The 16,218-nt window shown below is 44.8% G+C and overlaps 1 protein-coding gene across 2 annotated transcripts in view; it reads right to left on the bottom strand.

Moving 5' to 3' along the window:
- Window positions 1-13,893, bottom strand: part of IFT140 (intraflagellar transport 140) — a 167,701-nt gene extending 153,808 nt beyond the window's left edge. For both annotated transcript variants that reach the window (XM_019539922.1, XM_019539923.1), the window contains exons 1-3: window positions 13,795-13,893; window positions 9,160-9,339; window positions 6,350-6,571 (exon numbers count right to left, since the gene is read on the bottom strand). In XM_019539922.1, the coding sequence (XP_019395467.1) occupies window positions 6,350-6,571; window positions 9,160-9,318 (381 nt within the window). In that variant the 5' untranslated portion in view covers window positions 9,319-9,339; window positions 13,795-13,893. The remainder of the gene's footprint in view (window positions 1-6,349; window positions 6,572-9,159; window positions 9,340-13,794) is intronic.
- Window positions 13,894-16,218: the final 2,325 nt, after the last annotated feature.

Below are 16,218 nucleotides of genomic sequence, written 5' to 3'. Positions count from 1 at the left end.
CCTTCAAGAGCAAATTGGATGCTTATCTTGCTGGGATCCTATGACCCCAGCTGACTTCCTGCCCTTTGGGCAGGGGGCTGAACTCGATGATCTTCTGAGGTCCCTTCCATCCCTAATGTCTATGAAATCTATGAAACCTAGATTCCAATCCCTTCTCTGGCCAATTCAGAGTGAGCAGTTGAACTTGATTCAAAGTAAGGCACAAAAGATCTCCCACAAGAACATGGTCTGACTACCAAGTTATAGCGTTTTGAGGTAGATCTCTCCTTTCCCAATCTCTCTTACTGAAGTTGGTTGACTGTATAAAATACTTAACTATTCACTGGCAAGAGAGAATTACTGTTTAATCAGATGTGAGGGCACTCTTCCTTGAGGTAGGATATGAAGGTTCCAGTCCCTGGTCCAATTAATATTTCTGTATTTTACAGGGTATAAAAGCAGAAGTTGCTTCTCTTCGTTCTCATCATTTTTAAGAAAGTTTTCACTTGGACAAGAGAAAGGGATGGTTTGACTTTAACCTGAAGTGTTGCAGAATATCAGTGAAGGGTGCTTCTGGAAAATGAAAGTGAGATGCAAAATCTTATTAAAAGGGGGAATATTTTCTGTTATAATACAACACATGTAGGAAGCACTGGCTGTATTCTGTATAATATCTAAGAACACAGGAGGAATTCTGAAGACTAAATAAAAATCAAATAATGGAGAGACTTTCCCAACATTATGGGCAATGCAGATGTGTTTACTCTTACAAAATATCACAAATGGCCAAGGAAACAGGTCTGAGATAACTTTTGCTCCTACTTCAAGAACTGGGGTAATTGTGAATGTATTATAATCAACAAAATGTGTGTTGGTTTATTTAGATGTTAAGCCATCTATAGACTGAGCTTTACCCAAGTTCATTTTTGAGCTGAACTAAGTCACAACAAACTGATTGAATTTACTGAAAAACATAAATGCCACAACGTTTCTTCAATGAAAGCAAAAACTGGAAAAGATGCTGCTGGAAACTTAAGGTGAATGGCACTGAGGCATGGCCAATCTTATGAGGACAGAAGGTAACATGCTCAAAAGTGTTCTCTTTCTCTATTTTCTGGGACACTGAATGCTGTAGAAAGGTCTTGTAATTATGTCAGTGGAAACAGTGCTCCTGCTATGCTGTATTTTCTGTATTTTTCCAGACATGGAAAGCTTGGTAGTGTTTGATTTTTGTATTAAAAAGGTACTCTGTTCCAAATGTTTGCCTCCACATTGTTTTGTACCATCTCCTCTTTCAAAGCAATGTACTCTATTTTAACTTTTTGAGAATGGAACAGAAATTTTTCCTCCACAATTCTGCCATCATGGTCCTCTACTGGCATGAATTCAGTATTTAATGGAATAGATTCACTCCAGCTTCCTCCCCCTTGCTGAGATTTATCTTCTCTGTGGGTGAAAATTCCCCTCCGTTCACGGGTACTGATATTACAGGTGCTAAAGAAAATCAGAAAATGTATGAGTACTTACTGTCTCGCTCCTCCTGGTTCCCATGACAAATAGAATTAAAATATTTCTTTTCCCATAGTTTTGGAGTATCATTCCCCTCCTCTCTTCTGACTCCACCTTAACATTCTCAAAATTACCCTCCAAATGTTTTCCTTATAGTGCAAGCCCACTAGCAAAATCTAGGTGTCTGGCTACCTCTTGTCAGCGGTCAGGTTAAAAACTGCACATTCACCCCTGTAGCTTGTCCTTTTACCAGAGGTTGTCACCTTGTGGGCAAGGCCCCAAAAGACATAGACAGGTATTGTTCAATAAGTAAATGCAGAATATAGTGCTGGACTGCAACTCTCATTGGTGCTGTCATGCAAGGAAACACTGCCCACATGGGCAGTTCCAAGAGAGTTGCTTTGCCTTTTAATGTTGTCCAAAAATAAGGCATTACCTTTTGCAAAAGATGTTTATGATACCTAGGGATCAACATGAAGCATGCTGCAAAATGAACAGAATTCTAATTAAATGTTCTAAAGCCAAATGCATTACAAATTCATTTATACACATACCTTTTAGTTTTTGGATGCACCAGAGATCCACCACTTTGGAGCAGACTCATTTAATCAAGTCTGCTCCACATGGGAGCTGATACACACTGCACTACACTGCTTGTAGTTGTAGAAGTGGCAAAATGCATGTCGGTGTGGAGAAAATGGCAGCAGTGTGCTTTTGAACTAAAACACCTCAGAGGTGTTTTAGTTCAAAAGAGCACCACCGCCATTTTCTTCACTCTGACATGCATTTTGCCACTTCTACAACTGCAAGTGTCAAAGCACCCGGCACTGCGGCACTTGCATGTGTAAAAATGCAATTTGTGTGCTTTAAAATGCCTACACAGTCAGATGAGTGGCAAATTGGCCAGATGGTCACACCCAGAGAGTGGTGGCAGACAGGTCATTTTCGACCTGGAAAGATGTGGGCAGTGGAGTCCCCCTGGGCTTGGTCCTAGGGCCTGTACTGTTTAACATCTTTATCAGCGATCTGGATGTGGGTGTGGAATGCACGCTGTCCAAATTCGCTGACAACACCAAGTTGTGGGGCGAGGTGGGCACGCTGGAGGGGAGGGACAGAATCCAGCTAGATCTAGACAGGTTACAGAGGTAGGCAGATGAAAATAGGATGGGATTCAACACAGACAAGTGCAAGGTGATGCATCTAGAGAGAAGGAACCAGCAACACACCTATAGGCTGGGGAACACCCTTCTTGTCAACACGGTGGCAGAAAAGGATCTTGGAGTCATTGCTGATTCCACGATGAACATGAGCCACCAATGCAAGGAAGCAGTCAGTAAGGCTAACCGCACCTTGTTGTGCATCTACAGATGCATCACAGGCAGGTCCAGGCAGGTGATCCTTCCCCTCTATGTGGCATTGGTCAGGCTACAGTTGGAGTACTGTGTCCAGTTCTGGGTGCTGCACTTCAAGAGGGATGTGGCTAGCATTGAGAGGGTCCAGAGGAGGACCACTCTCATGGTCAAGGGGCAGCAGGACAGGCCCTATGAAGAGAAGCTAAAGAGCCTGAACCTATTCAGCCTCCACAAAAGAAGGCCAAGAGGGTATCTGCTTGCTGTTTACAAACTCACCGGGGGGATAAGCGGGAATTGGGGGAGGCTCTGTTCCCCTGAACACCACCTAGGGTTATTAGGAATAACGACCACAAATTGTTAGAGAGAAGGTTCAGGCTGGACATCAGGAGATGTTACTTTACAGTTAGGGCTGCCAGGCTCTGGAATGGGCTCCCAAGGGAGGTGGTGCTCTCTCCTACCTTGGGGGTCTTCAAGAGGAGGCTGGACAGATATTTGGCTGGGGTGATGTGATCCTGGCACCCATTCCCGCCTGGGGCAGGGGGTCAGATGTGATGATCTGTTTAGGTCTCTTCTGACTCTAAGTATACGATACTATGAAAATATTTATTTAACCCAATTAGGGCCATTTACCTCATGAAATTTTGATTTCAGTAAAAATTGAGTACACTAATGAAATTGTGACCCAGTATATCTTTTCTACTGATTCTTTTTATCTTTTGGTATCTATATCTACAATATACATTATATATACTATGCACACTTGTTAAAATTCCTGTGGTACTGATATCTAAAGCTGGGGGGAGCTGGAGAGAGTAAAAGATGGGAATAGGAAAAGCAAGCAAAAAGCATCTGAGGGAAGGAAAAGTACAAAGGCTGCATGGTGTCCAATGGTTCTGCAATTTGATGTGACAGAAAAAGTTCTAAGCCCTGCTCTAGCCAAAACATCACATTGCTCTTCTTTTCTAACTTTGTTAGTGTTACTAAACTAGAGCCTGCACAAAGTACTTTAAATACCTCATACAATAAAGCTACTCCAGATATAGTTATTCCAGATAGGCTGTACAGCACTCCACAACAGTTAATGTAGTGTTGTCTGCATTATACTTTGTGTAATATCCACATTTGCTAAGTCATGCAGTTTTTAGCTGCCTGGTAAATTCTCCTCCTGGTTGGCCCATGGAATACATATAATCAAGGGAGCTTTTGATGGATTTCTGGGTGCTTGCTGCGAGTTCTATCATTAACTAACCCACCACACCATTCTCAGGGTTAATGCTGGTACTGCTGGTTCAACTGTGATACAGTTCCCCATAGCGTGGGCGGATAATGGAAGCATTAATGAAAACCCTGTTCCAGTTACCCCTTCTTAGATCCTCCTCTGAAGCTCCTTTGCTTTGAAGAAGCACACAGACCAGCTTCAAGACAGTCCCCTCACCTTTGTTGGCCCTGACAGTGCGTCACAGACATCTTCATTCTGGTGATTCTTTGGGGCGGGGGCAAAAATTCAGCATTCCAAAGAGGGCAAATCAAATCTAGGTCCTTTAGAAGGTCCACATAAAATGGGGTTAGGACATATTTGCTTTAAATTATATTTGAACATACTACTGGGGATCGAAAACAGCACTAGTGGCCATTCACCAGCTGAAGAAAGATGAAATCTTGTCAAGATGAACAAATGAAGTGGGGTACATGTGTATACCAAGACAGGTTGAAGAATTCCACTGTGGGATACTAGTTAAAAAACCATCATCAGTGGCATAGTTAGGAATGGGTCTACATGAACCCTAGAACAATCAAATTCACTATGAGGTCAAATTACTCCTATCCCAATGAGGATTACTTACTGAAACCTTAGAAACTAAATGATTTAGTTTAAAAATAGATGGTGTGTGGGTACAAGGCTCTTTAATGTGAACTAACTACAGTTACTCCAAATAAGCACCCTGTGTAAACAGGGCCTCCGCTAACCCTAAGTGCCCTCTTCTTTAATCTGGCCAGTGTTTCCCCAATACTCAATAAGTAAACAGACCAAGTCAATTGTGGATCTTATCAGTCAGTTTCTTTGTCAACACTGCCAGAGGTAACAGAAACTACACAGCCAATGATTTATATCTACATTTTCCTTTGATTCTTACAGACAGACATCCTCAAAGTACAATACTGAAATCCCTGGAGAAGCTCTGACTTATCCAATGTGCCTTCAAGAAAGTTCAAGGAAAATAGAAAAACGGAACAGACTTTTTCTCTGTGAGTTGAACATTGGGGTAAAATTCAGTGTTAATAGTTGGCATTGAATACTAAATATTCAATAAATAATCTCTGATTTCACTACATAAAAGAGTGACCAAAACTCAGTAAAAGGTAAAGATACTGAAAAAATATTTTCAGTATTTGCGCAACACACTTAAAATAAATAAATAAATTCTCGTGAACACTCTTTGCCCATTGCTCCAATTAAACAAACAAACAACCCCCACTCTCTCCAAATGACATTAGGAGAAACCACAGTGGGGCTTTTCTGTACTTTAGAGCAGTGGTCTCCAAACTTTTTTGATCATGCACCCCTATCAGTATAAAATTTTTGAGCAAGCACCCCCAATATATGTATATTTATATTCACGCACCCCATCAGTAAAAATGTTTTGAGCATGCACTCCCAATATATGTATATTTATATAAATATAAATAGAAGTTCTAATATTTTCTTCCCCCTGGGGTGCGCACATCTCACTTTCGCGACCACTGCTTTAGGGGGCTGCTACTGGTACGAAAAGCATGTGGGAAGGACTGTGGTAAAAGCACTGAACTAGGATGTAAGAGATCTGGGTTCTTTTTATTCTCATCTCTTCCACAAGCATCTTAGATGACCTTGGACAAGTTACTTCATCCCTCTGTCCTGCAGTTTCCCCATCTGTAAAATGGGGATAATATTAACCTACACCAGTGATCACTAATATTTAAAGGTGTTTAGATAAGATAGAAATATATACTATAGAAATGTTACTAAACACACTGGGGAAATCCAACATAAACCTTGTTCTCTTCAGGAAAAGTACCAAATTATATTTAATGATAAAATTAGCTTAATTTTCCATCCCCTAAATCCTTCTGGGTGTATCTTCACATGTCCCTACAGTGTCGTTGTTACTGAGCCGTCATTTAGCACTTCCAAAAGGAAGTAATTTAGTCCACCCAGTTCTAGTACTTCCTTCTGGAAGTACTAAATGATGGCACAATAACAGCCTGTACTGCACCATGCTGGCGGTGCACAGTTATTTTTAGCCACTACATTGCTGTAGCAATGTGCTATAACAAGGGAGCACATTGCTAAAGCATTATAGGGTTTGTGCCCACCAACGCTATGTGGCTGTAGTGCATTGCTACAGCAACTCAGCATCATGTATAGATGCAGCCACTGTCCCTCTAACTACTCTATACTATTAAAATCTCCATAACCCATTTCCTTCACCAGGGCTCACAATGCTACAAACAGCACATGTACTACTTACCCTATCACCAGACACAAGACGGGTACCATTAGTACTCCAGTTTAGGATGGTAATTTCAGCATTATGCTCAGGGGGTACTGTATGATGTTCCTTGTCCTGTTTGTTAATTACTATCAATTCTCCTGCCTCCCAGCCCACTGCCAGGATAGGTCTGGAGGGGTGCCAGCCAAGGGCTGTGGCCTGAAAGCTCCTTTCAGTGTGTGCTTCTGGCACATGCTCTCCCTGCAAAAGGAAAGAGACAGACTTCAGAACTTGCCATCAGAATAACCTTTCTTTAACCTGTAACCTGTTCTCCCACAAGCAAGATATTTTCTGTCACACAAGGTAAATACACAGAGTACCTAACAAGGATATATGAAGTGGCAACACACAACCCAACCACAAAAACTTAACATGCATAAAAATATATATTAAAGTGTGATATATGGATGAAACGCTACCAGTGAAAAACACAACGTTAAATATTAAGTCTCCTCATACTGTTTTTATGAGGAGACTTAATATTACACTTTTCTCTCAGTACAGATGAATAACCCCTGCTGACATTTAAGAAATATTAATTCCTTGTACGAAGGAATGAAAAGGCCTCTTCTAGACCTGCAGGTGCAAGATGACACATGACAGAGAAAAGGGGTCTGAGTAATTTCTTCTGGGTATGCAACATGATGCATGGCAGCTCCTTTAATTTTACAAGTTCCCCCCCACAACCTCCCCATTGCTGATTGGCTGAGGGGCCCCAGTGGCCCTGGTGCTTGCTGCTAATCAGCCAGGAGGCAAAAACAGCACCATATTTAAAACCGCAGTTTTCACCTCCCTGCTGATCAGGAGCAAGCAATGGGGTCCTTCTGCTAAATCAGCAGGGAGGGTCCACAGGGGAACCTGCAAGATTAAAGGAGCTGCCGCACAGCTCACTTCTGCCATGAATTTGGTAGTTCCCTACTAATGGCTAAGCAGAGAACAGGGGCTCAGAAGATCTGAATCTTACACCTCTGTGGTTGATTTGCTTTGAAACTTTGCTCAAGCCACAATCTCTTTCAATATCACTTCTTTTACAGGTAAAATCAATACAATTACAGGTTTCCCTTGATTTATGCAGGTTCTGTATATGTGAATTTGCTCTTATGAGATGACCCTTTTTATCCCCAAAATTTGTTATATGCAAGGTAAATTCACTCTTATGTGATCAGCATAGATGCCCCCCACCCTCCAGCACATAAGACTGTGTGGAGAGGGGAAAAAGCTATGGGGCCAGGGCCCCACTCACCCCAACCCCTGCTGCAGATGCTTTGGGAGTGGCTGATGCCAGCCACCTGCAGGCACTGGGCTGCACCATGCCCCAAGCCCCCTGGGGCTTGGCTTGTCTGCACTCACCCCAGCTCCTGGGCTGCACCATGCCGTGGTGCAGGCAAGTGATGTCTGCTGCTCCCAGGTCCACTGCAGCAGGAGCTGGAGTGAGTGGAGACAAGCAGAGCCCCAGGGGATTTGGGGCACGGTGTACCCAGCGGCTGCAGGCAGCTGGCAGATGCAGGCAGCTGGCTGGGGCCGCTGCAGCAGGGGCTGGGGTGAGTGGGGAGAAGCAGAGTCCCGGGGCTGCAGCAGGGAGCAAAGCAGAGGGAACTGTAAGTGGGTGTAGGGCACAGGGCAGGGGGGGCACAGCTCTTGTTGTTACACGCACGCCAAGAGGGCTGAGGGCCTGTGCCAGGTTCTTCCTGGGGGTGCATGTCCCAGATCTGCACATGGGATGAGAGCAGGCTGCTGCTGCAGGCTAGGGCTGGCATGGGCTGCATCCACCCTGCTCCCCCCCCGGCTCTGCACCCACCAACTGTTCCCTCCACTTTGCTCTCTGCTGCAGCCCCGGGAGCGGCTGATGGGCTGCACCGCACCCCTCTCCTAGCCCCTTCTTTAGTCCCAGCCTTACTCCCTCCCTCCCTCACCGCCATTGGAACGTATCCCTATTTCTTACATTATAGACTGGGTTCCCTTTACGTGAATTCGATTTATGTGCAGTTTTCCGGGAACACATGTACCACATAAATCAAGGGAAACCTGTATATGCATCCAATTTTATAAAGAACTTTCAACCCCTATAGATTCCATAGCATGCCCATGCTAGTAGACTTGACACATTTTTCAATGCAGCTGATGCTAGATGGATTCGGGCAGCATATCCTCAACTAGCATGAACCAAATATCCTTACTGAGAACTATGGCACTCAATCTGCACACACCCCTTATGAGAAGCTGGAGGTGGGGAAGTTGCCATCTACATGCCAAATTATGGGAAGAAGTTATCATAGGTCCTGCAAAACCTCTATGAAAAAAAATCTGGTTCTAGGCTTGTCTCCTCTAGGTAATGCTTTTGTTCTTTATATTCCCTTACTATGGACAACTACGATTACAAATTCTGACTTATTTGGAAAGACCTAGCATGTACCCAGTTAGTGTTTTTGCCCCAAATATGAGTTGTATTTCTTATTCCACACAATCTGCACAGTTTAAAATCAAAACCATATTGACAGCTGTCTTAAAAAGAAGGGAAAAAAGCCAGCCTCTGGAACTCACTTGACCAGAAACACCAACTTATATTGGTGGACACTGTTGCTGAATTCAGGTAAGTCAACGATTGAAAAGTTTGATATGCACAGCACTGGACACTATTAGTAACCAAAATGTGTAGAGGGCACAAGTTAGGGCACAAGTTTATAATTTTAAAAAATCCAAACTTCATAGTTTCTATTCCATTAAGGTTTTAATAGTGGTTGAGAGATCACAACAAAGTGATGTCAAAGCAGATGTTCCTGAATGCGCACCTGTTCCAGATAGATATCCACACTGCCTCCAGAAGCTGCACTGACAGAAGCAACAGCCAAAAGTGGATGAAGAGGGTGCCATGTTATGTCTGAAGGGGTGCCAACTGAATCAGGGGCATCTATATGGTGATCCACATACACAGCCATGGTTACATACATGAACCCAGGCAGGGCCCAGTTCTATACATGGAAACAAAAATGGTGCAGTCAGATTAAGAACATTCTCATTTTCCTAAACCTTACTATATCAGTTACATACTCAGTGTAATATTCAGAAACATAGATATCACCATATGGAAAGACTAAAGGGCCAGGTAATTATATATCTTGCTTCCAGCAGTGACCTATGCAGGTTTATTTAACTTTTCTCTGCAATAGCGCAGAATTTACTTGCCAACTGTGCAATATATAATTAATTAAAAATTGCCATTCTGTGATATGAAATAGTCAGCATATTGAAATGTGGTTCTTATTTTGTTATTAGATAACATGCTTAGCTTGCTATGAGAACAACCTTTTACACATAAGCACTGGAATGCCTGCATAGCTGTGAATGCCTAGATGTAACTTATTCCTCATATATCATCAGCAAAATTACCATCTAAATTCTGAGGCGAAATATTTACAAATGGTAGTAAAGTTGAAATGAGAAAGACACAAAAGTCATGCTCTGTTCACAAATCTATGACTGAACTGAAGCTGTTCTGTAATAGCTTAATAACACTACATGTTGACATGGTTATTGGGATTTTATTGTATGAATATGTTAATTCATTTTTACAGGATGTATAAAGAAAACATGAGCAAAAATAATATCTCAAGATCACCTCCTCTCAGGAAGCATGTGAGACTTGTTGAGAACCAGGAACAAGCTCAGACCAAATGAACTGTGCCAAGTTTAAGAAGACTCACAGAGTGAAAGGAGTTTTGATTTGTCATTCAGGGGATCCAAACGGCAAGACAGGAACTTGCTAAAAAAGCCTTTTTAATTGCATTACCTTGGTCAGGGTATTTCTCTTGCCACGATCATGGTCATGGCAATTAAAATGGTGTGTAGTGGAGGGTGCACCCTTGTCTGCTTGTGGGCAGGACTCCCTACGACAGCCTCATAGTTAGCTTCCCACTGGCCAGCTTCTAATGAGAGGATCTTGACTACATGCTGACTTTATGGAAATGGGAGATTCCTCCCTAGCTTACTCCTGTGGCCATATGGCTGAGGGCAAGTGAAACTCAGGGGCAACCAAACCCCAAGTCTCTGGAGTTGGGCCTGCATGCAGGATGCTTGCCAAAGGATTTAGAAGTATCTTAAGCCCCAGGCTGGCATGGAGGATACTTGCTGGCAGCAGGGCTGGTTCATGGCTGATTCAAATGGATTTGGACCTGGGTAAAAACAAAACTTGCTAAAAAAGCCTGAAGCATTTAGGCCTGCCTAGCTTGCTATTTGGGCAGACAAAGCATTTTGAGAAAATAAATGTATGTGGACACAGTTGCTTTAAAATCCCTTTTATCCATTGTTTTGTTCTCATTGTTAAATAAGGAATCATTTTATGAAGGCATTTTAGTTACTACCTGTCTCACAGATGGAAGAATATGCCAAGCCCATGTGCATCCACTGTTCTTACCCAACTTTTGGGTAAGAACAGTGGGTGCTCAGGGTACTATATCCTATGTATGAGTCTAAAACAGGGGTTTTCAACCTTTTTTAACAAGTATACCTCTTCTGTCTCAAAGTGTTAGCTCATGTACTCCTGTATATTTTTTCTTGTTTTTAATATTACCAATTATGTGATATAAGGCAGTGTGACAGAGCAGTTTTAGTGCTCTGTCACTTTAAGGGCTGGAGCAGCCAGCCTCCAGGTGTCTGATGAGGACAGCCATTTTGGAGAGCTCTGGTATAAGAGCAGAGCAATTTATATTCTGTAGTCCTGGGAGTAACATTACTTGGTGGGGTGCCTGCTCCAGGAATGTCTCAGAGGTAAGGGTGAGGTTATAGGGAAGGAGAAGGATTCATTGGTCCTGGATGTGCCCTGAAATTGTACTCTGCTGGAATAGGGAGGCTGGGTGGTCCTGCCTGCAGTGGGACAGGGTCACTTAAATGCCAGGTTTGAGAACCACCCCAGTGTAAAGTGGGTTGGGTGCCTAAACCCCTGCCTCCCACTTGCTAACATCAAAACAATAGGACATTAAGACATAGCAGGAGAGAGGTGGGCAGTTCCTCCAAGGACAAAGGAGCAGGCTTGTCTCTACTCCTTTAGTTGCAGACAATTAATTAACACTGAATGCATTATTAATATGTGGCATCTGGATGGTAAGTCTGTTGTGGGGGGGAGGGGCTGGGGCTGGGACAGGCAGTGCATAGCTGGGGCAGAGCATGGGTCTGAGCCATAGGCAGCATCATGGAGGATGCAGGGGGGGGTTGACTTCTGCCACTACACACACCCCAGGAGGGCATAGGGGAAGCATGCCCTTGGATCTGTGCTGGGTGAGGGTGGCCTATCACTGTGGGCTAGAACCAGGGTGGTGCCAGGCTTTTCCCAGCAGGAGTGCTGGGCCAAGCTATGCTCGGGGTGGGAGGTGGCAGCACCAGGAAGGGAAGCTATGGGGGGCTTCAGCCACCCCAGAACTTGTTGATTGCTGATCCTGTCACTTCCTTGTATCCATGCTGATCTGATGGGACCGATTGTATTAGAGCACCTCTAGTGACTCTTTTTATTCTTATAGTACTGGTTAATTCTTCTAGCCTTAAACCAGTGGTTGTCAGCCAGGGGTACACAGAATGGGGAAAAAAAAAGTCACCAAATGTTTTGGTATGTAATCTTTTGGAAGTTTACTTCCAGCACAGCTGTTTACATACATACTTTTTTATAATGTACTCGTAACTAATAAATGCATACCTGCCAAAAATGCACAGCAATGCGATTTAACATCATATGAAGCTTACTTTCTCACCTCTCCTCAGGGGGAATAATTGTATGTTTTTAGGAGAACATTACGTTCTCCTATGTGTATTGTTTAGAAAGGTTTTTTGTTTTTCATTCAGTCATGGTCTGAAATATTAGTCTGAAGGGTATCAAGTATAGGACTGGAATCTTAAAAAAAATAAAACCTTTCTTCAGAAAAGAAGGCTTTTTGAGATTCTGATAAGCAAGCTTAAAGTAAAAGGTGCTACAAATAGCAACAAACCAGAATGCTATCTGAAGAGCTGGTACTAGCTGCTGTACCATTTAAATATATGCATATCAGTTTTGATTTGTATTCTTTTATCTTGGTAAGATGGTTCCCAAAGCAATTTTATATTCTCTGTGTAATACCATCAGCTGTATTGGATCACATATCTCTTTGTCAACCAAGAGTGTAGGGTTGGTTTTGTTCTTGTTTGTCCTACACAAATCTGACCATTGCTGAACTGTGCTTGGCTACAGACTTGAGCTTGCTAATGAATCCATCAGAGATAATAAATCTGGTTTTCTGAAAAGATGTGAGAAGTTTAAGAGATTCTGTAATTACCTCTACGAAATCATCATAAATCCTTTTAAACTTTTAATTCAAAGACATTTGAAACAAGTTTATAAAATCATATTATATAGAGCAAAAATGACAAATTGAGACAGGGGGAAATAGTTTGTGGATTAAGGGACAGATACTGAATCAAGTTTCAAACTACATGATCAAGACTACACTTTTCCTTGGGTATGCTCTTACCCATCTACAGTTACAGCTTTTGATTGGTAAAAGGAGCATATTGTACAAACATATTAGCAATTTGGGTCCTGAACATGCAATGAGCTTCATGTGGGCAGACAAGCCCCTACAAAAGCAGGGGGAGGGGTTACACTACTCTGCCTGAACAAAGTCAGTGAGAGGACTGAATTCCTCATTTTCTCCATTCTCTGGTTTTGCATTTTATTCCTTCTGAGCAAAAGGACTGGCCTATTCCACAAAGCCTTAGCTGGGATGGTCTAGTTGGGGATGGTCCTGCTTTGAGTAGAGGCCTAGACTAGATGTGACTTCCTCATTTTCGATGATTTCTGTGTAAGCTGCTGTTCCCCAAAGCCTAGAACATGGAAGCAAAGCGCTGCCACCCTTCAAATTTTATTTTAAAAAGGGGAGAAGCAAAACTAGCAGCCGTGTTTTAAAGGCCCTCTCGGTACAAAGACTACGGCGGCCACGGACCAGCCCAGTGACTCCCACCGGGGTAAGGGTGGTCCAAAGGGCGCCGGGAAGAGACGGGCAAGGCGGGGTGGCTCCTGGGCCCGGCCTGGCCCGGCAGGCAGGTGACCCCGGCGCACGAGGCCTTCCGGCCACAGGCGCTTTGAAGGGAGCGGGGAGGGCCCGAAGCCCGGCCCCGCCGCTCCCTGCCACGGGCGCGTCGCCCCGCTCCGCCGGGCCCGCGAGAGTCGCCGGCAACACCCCGGGGTAGCTCCGGCAGGGAATGGCGCCGCTCGGCGCCTGCAGAGGGCGCTGCGACACCGGTGACCCGGCCCGCCAGCCGAGCCCCGCGGCTCAGGGGAGCCCCGGCCTGGACCCTTGTAGCGCAGCAGCACGAGGGGAAGAAGCCCGAGCCGGGTCCTCCCAGCCCCGGCGTCCGCATCGGGCCCTGTCGACGCCCCCGGCCCCGGCCCCGGCCACTCCTACCGCCGCCTGCCCCGAGCGCGCGGAGGCAGTTGCTCAGGGCCTCGGTTGCAGCCGCCGTGCTGGCTCCATGATGCTTTGCGTTACCCCTGACAACGGGGGGAGCTCGGCCCGGAAGCGCCCGAGCCGGCCCGGCCGGAGCGCCAAGCAGTCACGGAAACGCCCGAGCCGGCCCGGCTGCAGACACACAAGCTCCGAAGCCGCCCGGGGCGGGGGACCGGTGGCTCCAGCTCGGGGGTGCCGGGAGCCTGGGGATACCCGCACCCCGCCAGCCCCGCGGGGGCACCGTCCGAAGCCCTTTGTTTCCTGGGGATCCCCAAAGAAGACAGAAACAGCCTTTTATCATCTTCCTTCTTTCTGGAAGATACGAGGCAAGTGATGCCGGTGGCAGGTTGCTGAGCTCGGGGCAAGCTGCCTGCTGACTGCCAGGAGCTGCAGGTGCTGGACGCCCTTTGGCCAAGAGTCATTAACTGGAAGGCGCTGGACCAAATTTGTGTTCGTGTTTGTCTCGGATGGAAAGAGAACAGTGAAGTGCTTCAAGTAATGTCCTGAGCACGGTCCGGAGAGGTTGTATTAGCACTGAGAAAGTGTCCACAGAGGAGGGTCGCTCTCAAAGAAGAGGAATCCCAGCCTACAGTCATGGAATGACCCGCAGCTTCTGCAGCTGGATCTGTGGCTCAAGACCCATCAATGAGCCTTGGTAGAGAACAGCCCTTGAACCAGGGGATTGCTGCTGCCGACTATCACACTAGGACTGGAGACATAAGACAGATGGTGTTAGTCAGGGCACAAAGCAGCATCTCACATGCAGATGTTCCTTTTTGTAACACAAATAATTTGCTCTTATATAAATACTTTTCTTCTGCACATTTCAGATCGCTTTGCAAAGGAAGACAGCAGTATAACAGAGGCAAAATGACCCAATGAAAGTTGTACAACTAGTTAGAAAGTCTCCCAATTCTTTCCATAGTACTCTAGCCACTGTAACACATTTCTTCCATACACGCCCAAACCAGTGGGAGTTGTAGGGAACACGTTAATGCAAACTCACACCTACTTACTTCAAAGAGTTCAGTGACTATGAGGCCTGAAAGCCCTAACAGGTACATCTCTGGCGCCAGCAGCCATTTTCAACACTGTGTCAATTAACCCTCTAGGGAAGCATTTGCCAAGCTGTTTTTATTAGTGACAGAGGAGACTGGCTATTCAATGGCCTGGTTGTCAAAGGTGATGAACAGACACCGCTTCCATTGACTTAAACATGACATGAGAATGCTTCTATCTCCTGGAAATTCAGATATTAGTTTGTAAACTCTTCAAGTCACCAACTATGTTTGCATAGTGCCTAACACAATGGGGCCTGATCTGACTCTAGCCTCCATGCACTACTATAAGAGGTTATATTTCTTAATTAAATATCACAGTTCTACAATTCTGTTTGCAACCTCTAAAAAGGGCATAACCTTTTTTGGTTTGGGGAAGAGTTAGGAGATGGAGGCAAAATATGTTATCACTGAAATGTTTTGCTGTAAAAAAATAAAAATATCCAAGCATAATAGTTAATATATAGCGGGGATATCAAACTTATTCAGTCTGCTGGATGTGGGGCTGGTCTGCAGGCTGAACCAGAGCCACAGACTGGCCCTGCAATCCCGCACATGTCCTGGAGCAGCCGAAGAGGGCCCTGTGCATGGTCCAGTCCTGCTCTGGCTGCTCCACAGATGTGCTGCACAGCTCAGGAGCTGCTGCTGTCACTGGGCTATGCTGCATGCCCCTGGAGCAGGGGCTGCACTCCATGTGGTGGTGGCCACTCTGCCTCTCCAGTGCACAAACTGGAGCAGAGACCATCCAGCAGGCCCTGCATGCTATCTGTGGGTCAATCTGAGACCAGTGGGGAGTACTAGAAGCTGAATGATACAGCTCCACAGGCTAAATCCAGCCCACAGGCCACATTTTTGACATCTCCTCCAATGTACAGCATTGCTACACAGCCTCCCACACTATCAATCCAGTATCCTGCCTTGCAGGCAGACACTTGTACAGAGGATCAACAAATGATCTATTGTAATCCCTCTCACAGCACCACCACCACCTCAAAACAACCTATGAGGTGGAAAGACTCTTGAATGATGCTGTAGGTAAAGATCTGGGAAAACAAGAGCATCAAAAATGCCCTGCTCCTGCAATGGCAGATAATCTTTTAGAATTGTACATTGTCTAGAATAAAGTAGGTGTGTGTATATTAACCTAGGAGATGTGCAACTCCTTAATATCTAATCCTAATGGTCTGTATGAGCACATCCCTGTGGCTGTTCATAGCCCTACTGAAGTCATAGCAAACCCATGTATCAGAGCCTGTAGGATCATGGCCAACATTTAAACAAATAATCAAAAGGTATGATTTATCTTCTAATTTTTAAATGGTAA

Source organism: Crocodylus porosus, unplaced genomic scaffold, assembly GCF_001723895.1.
Source record: "Crocodylus porosus isolate Cpor-Errol unplaced genomic scaffold, CroPor_comp1, whole genome shotgun sequence".
NCBI classification, from domain to species: Eukaryota; Metazoa; Chordata; order Crocodylia; family Crocodylidae; genus Crocodylus; species Crocodylus porosus.
This window is presented reverse-complemented; position numbering and strand designations above follow the sequence as displayed.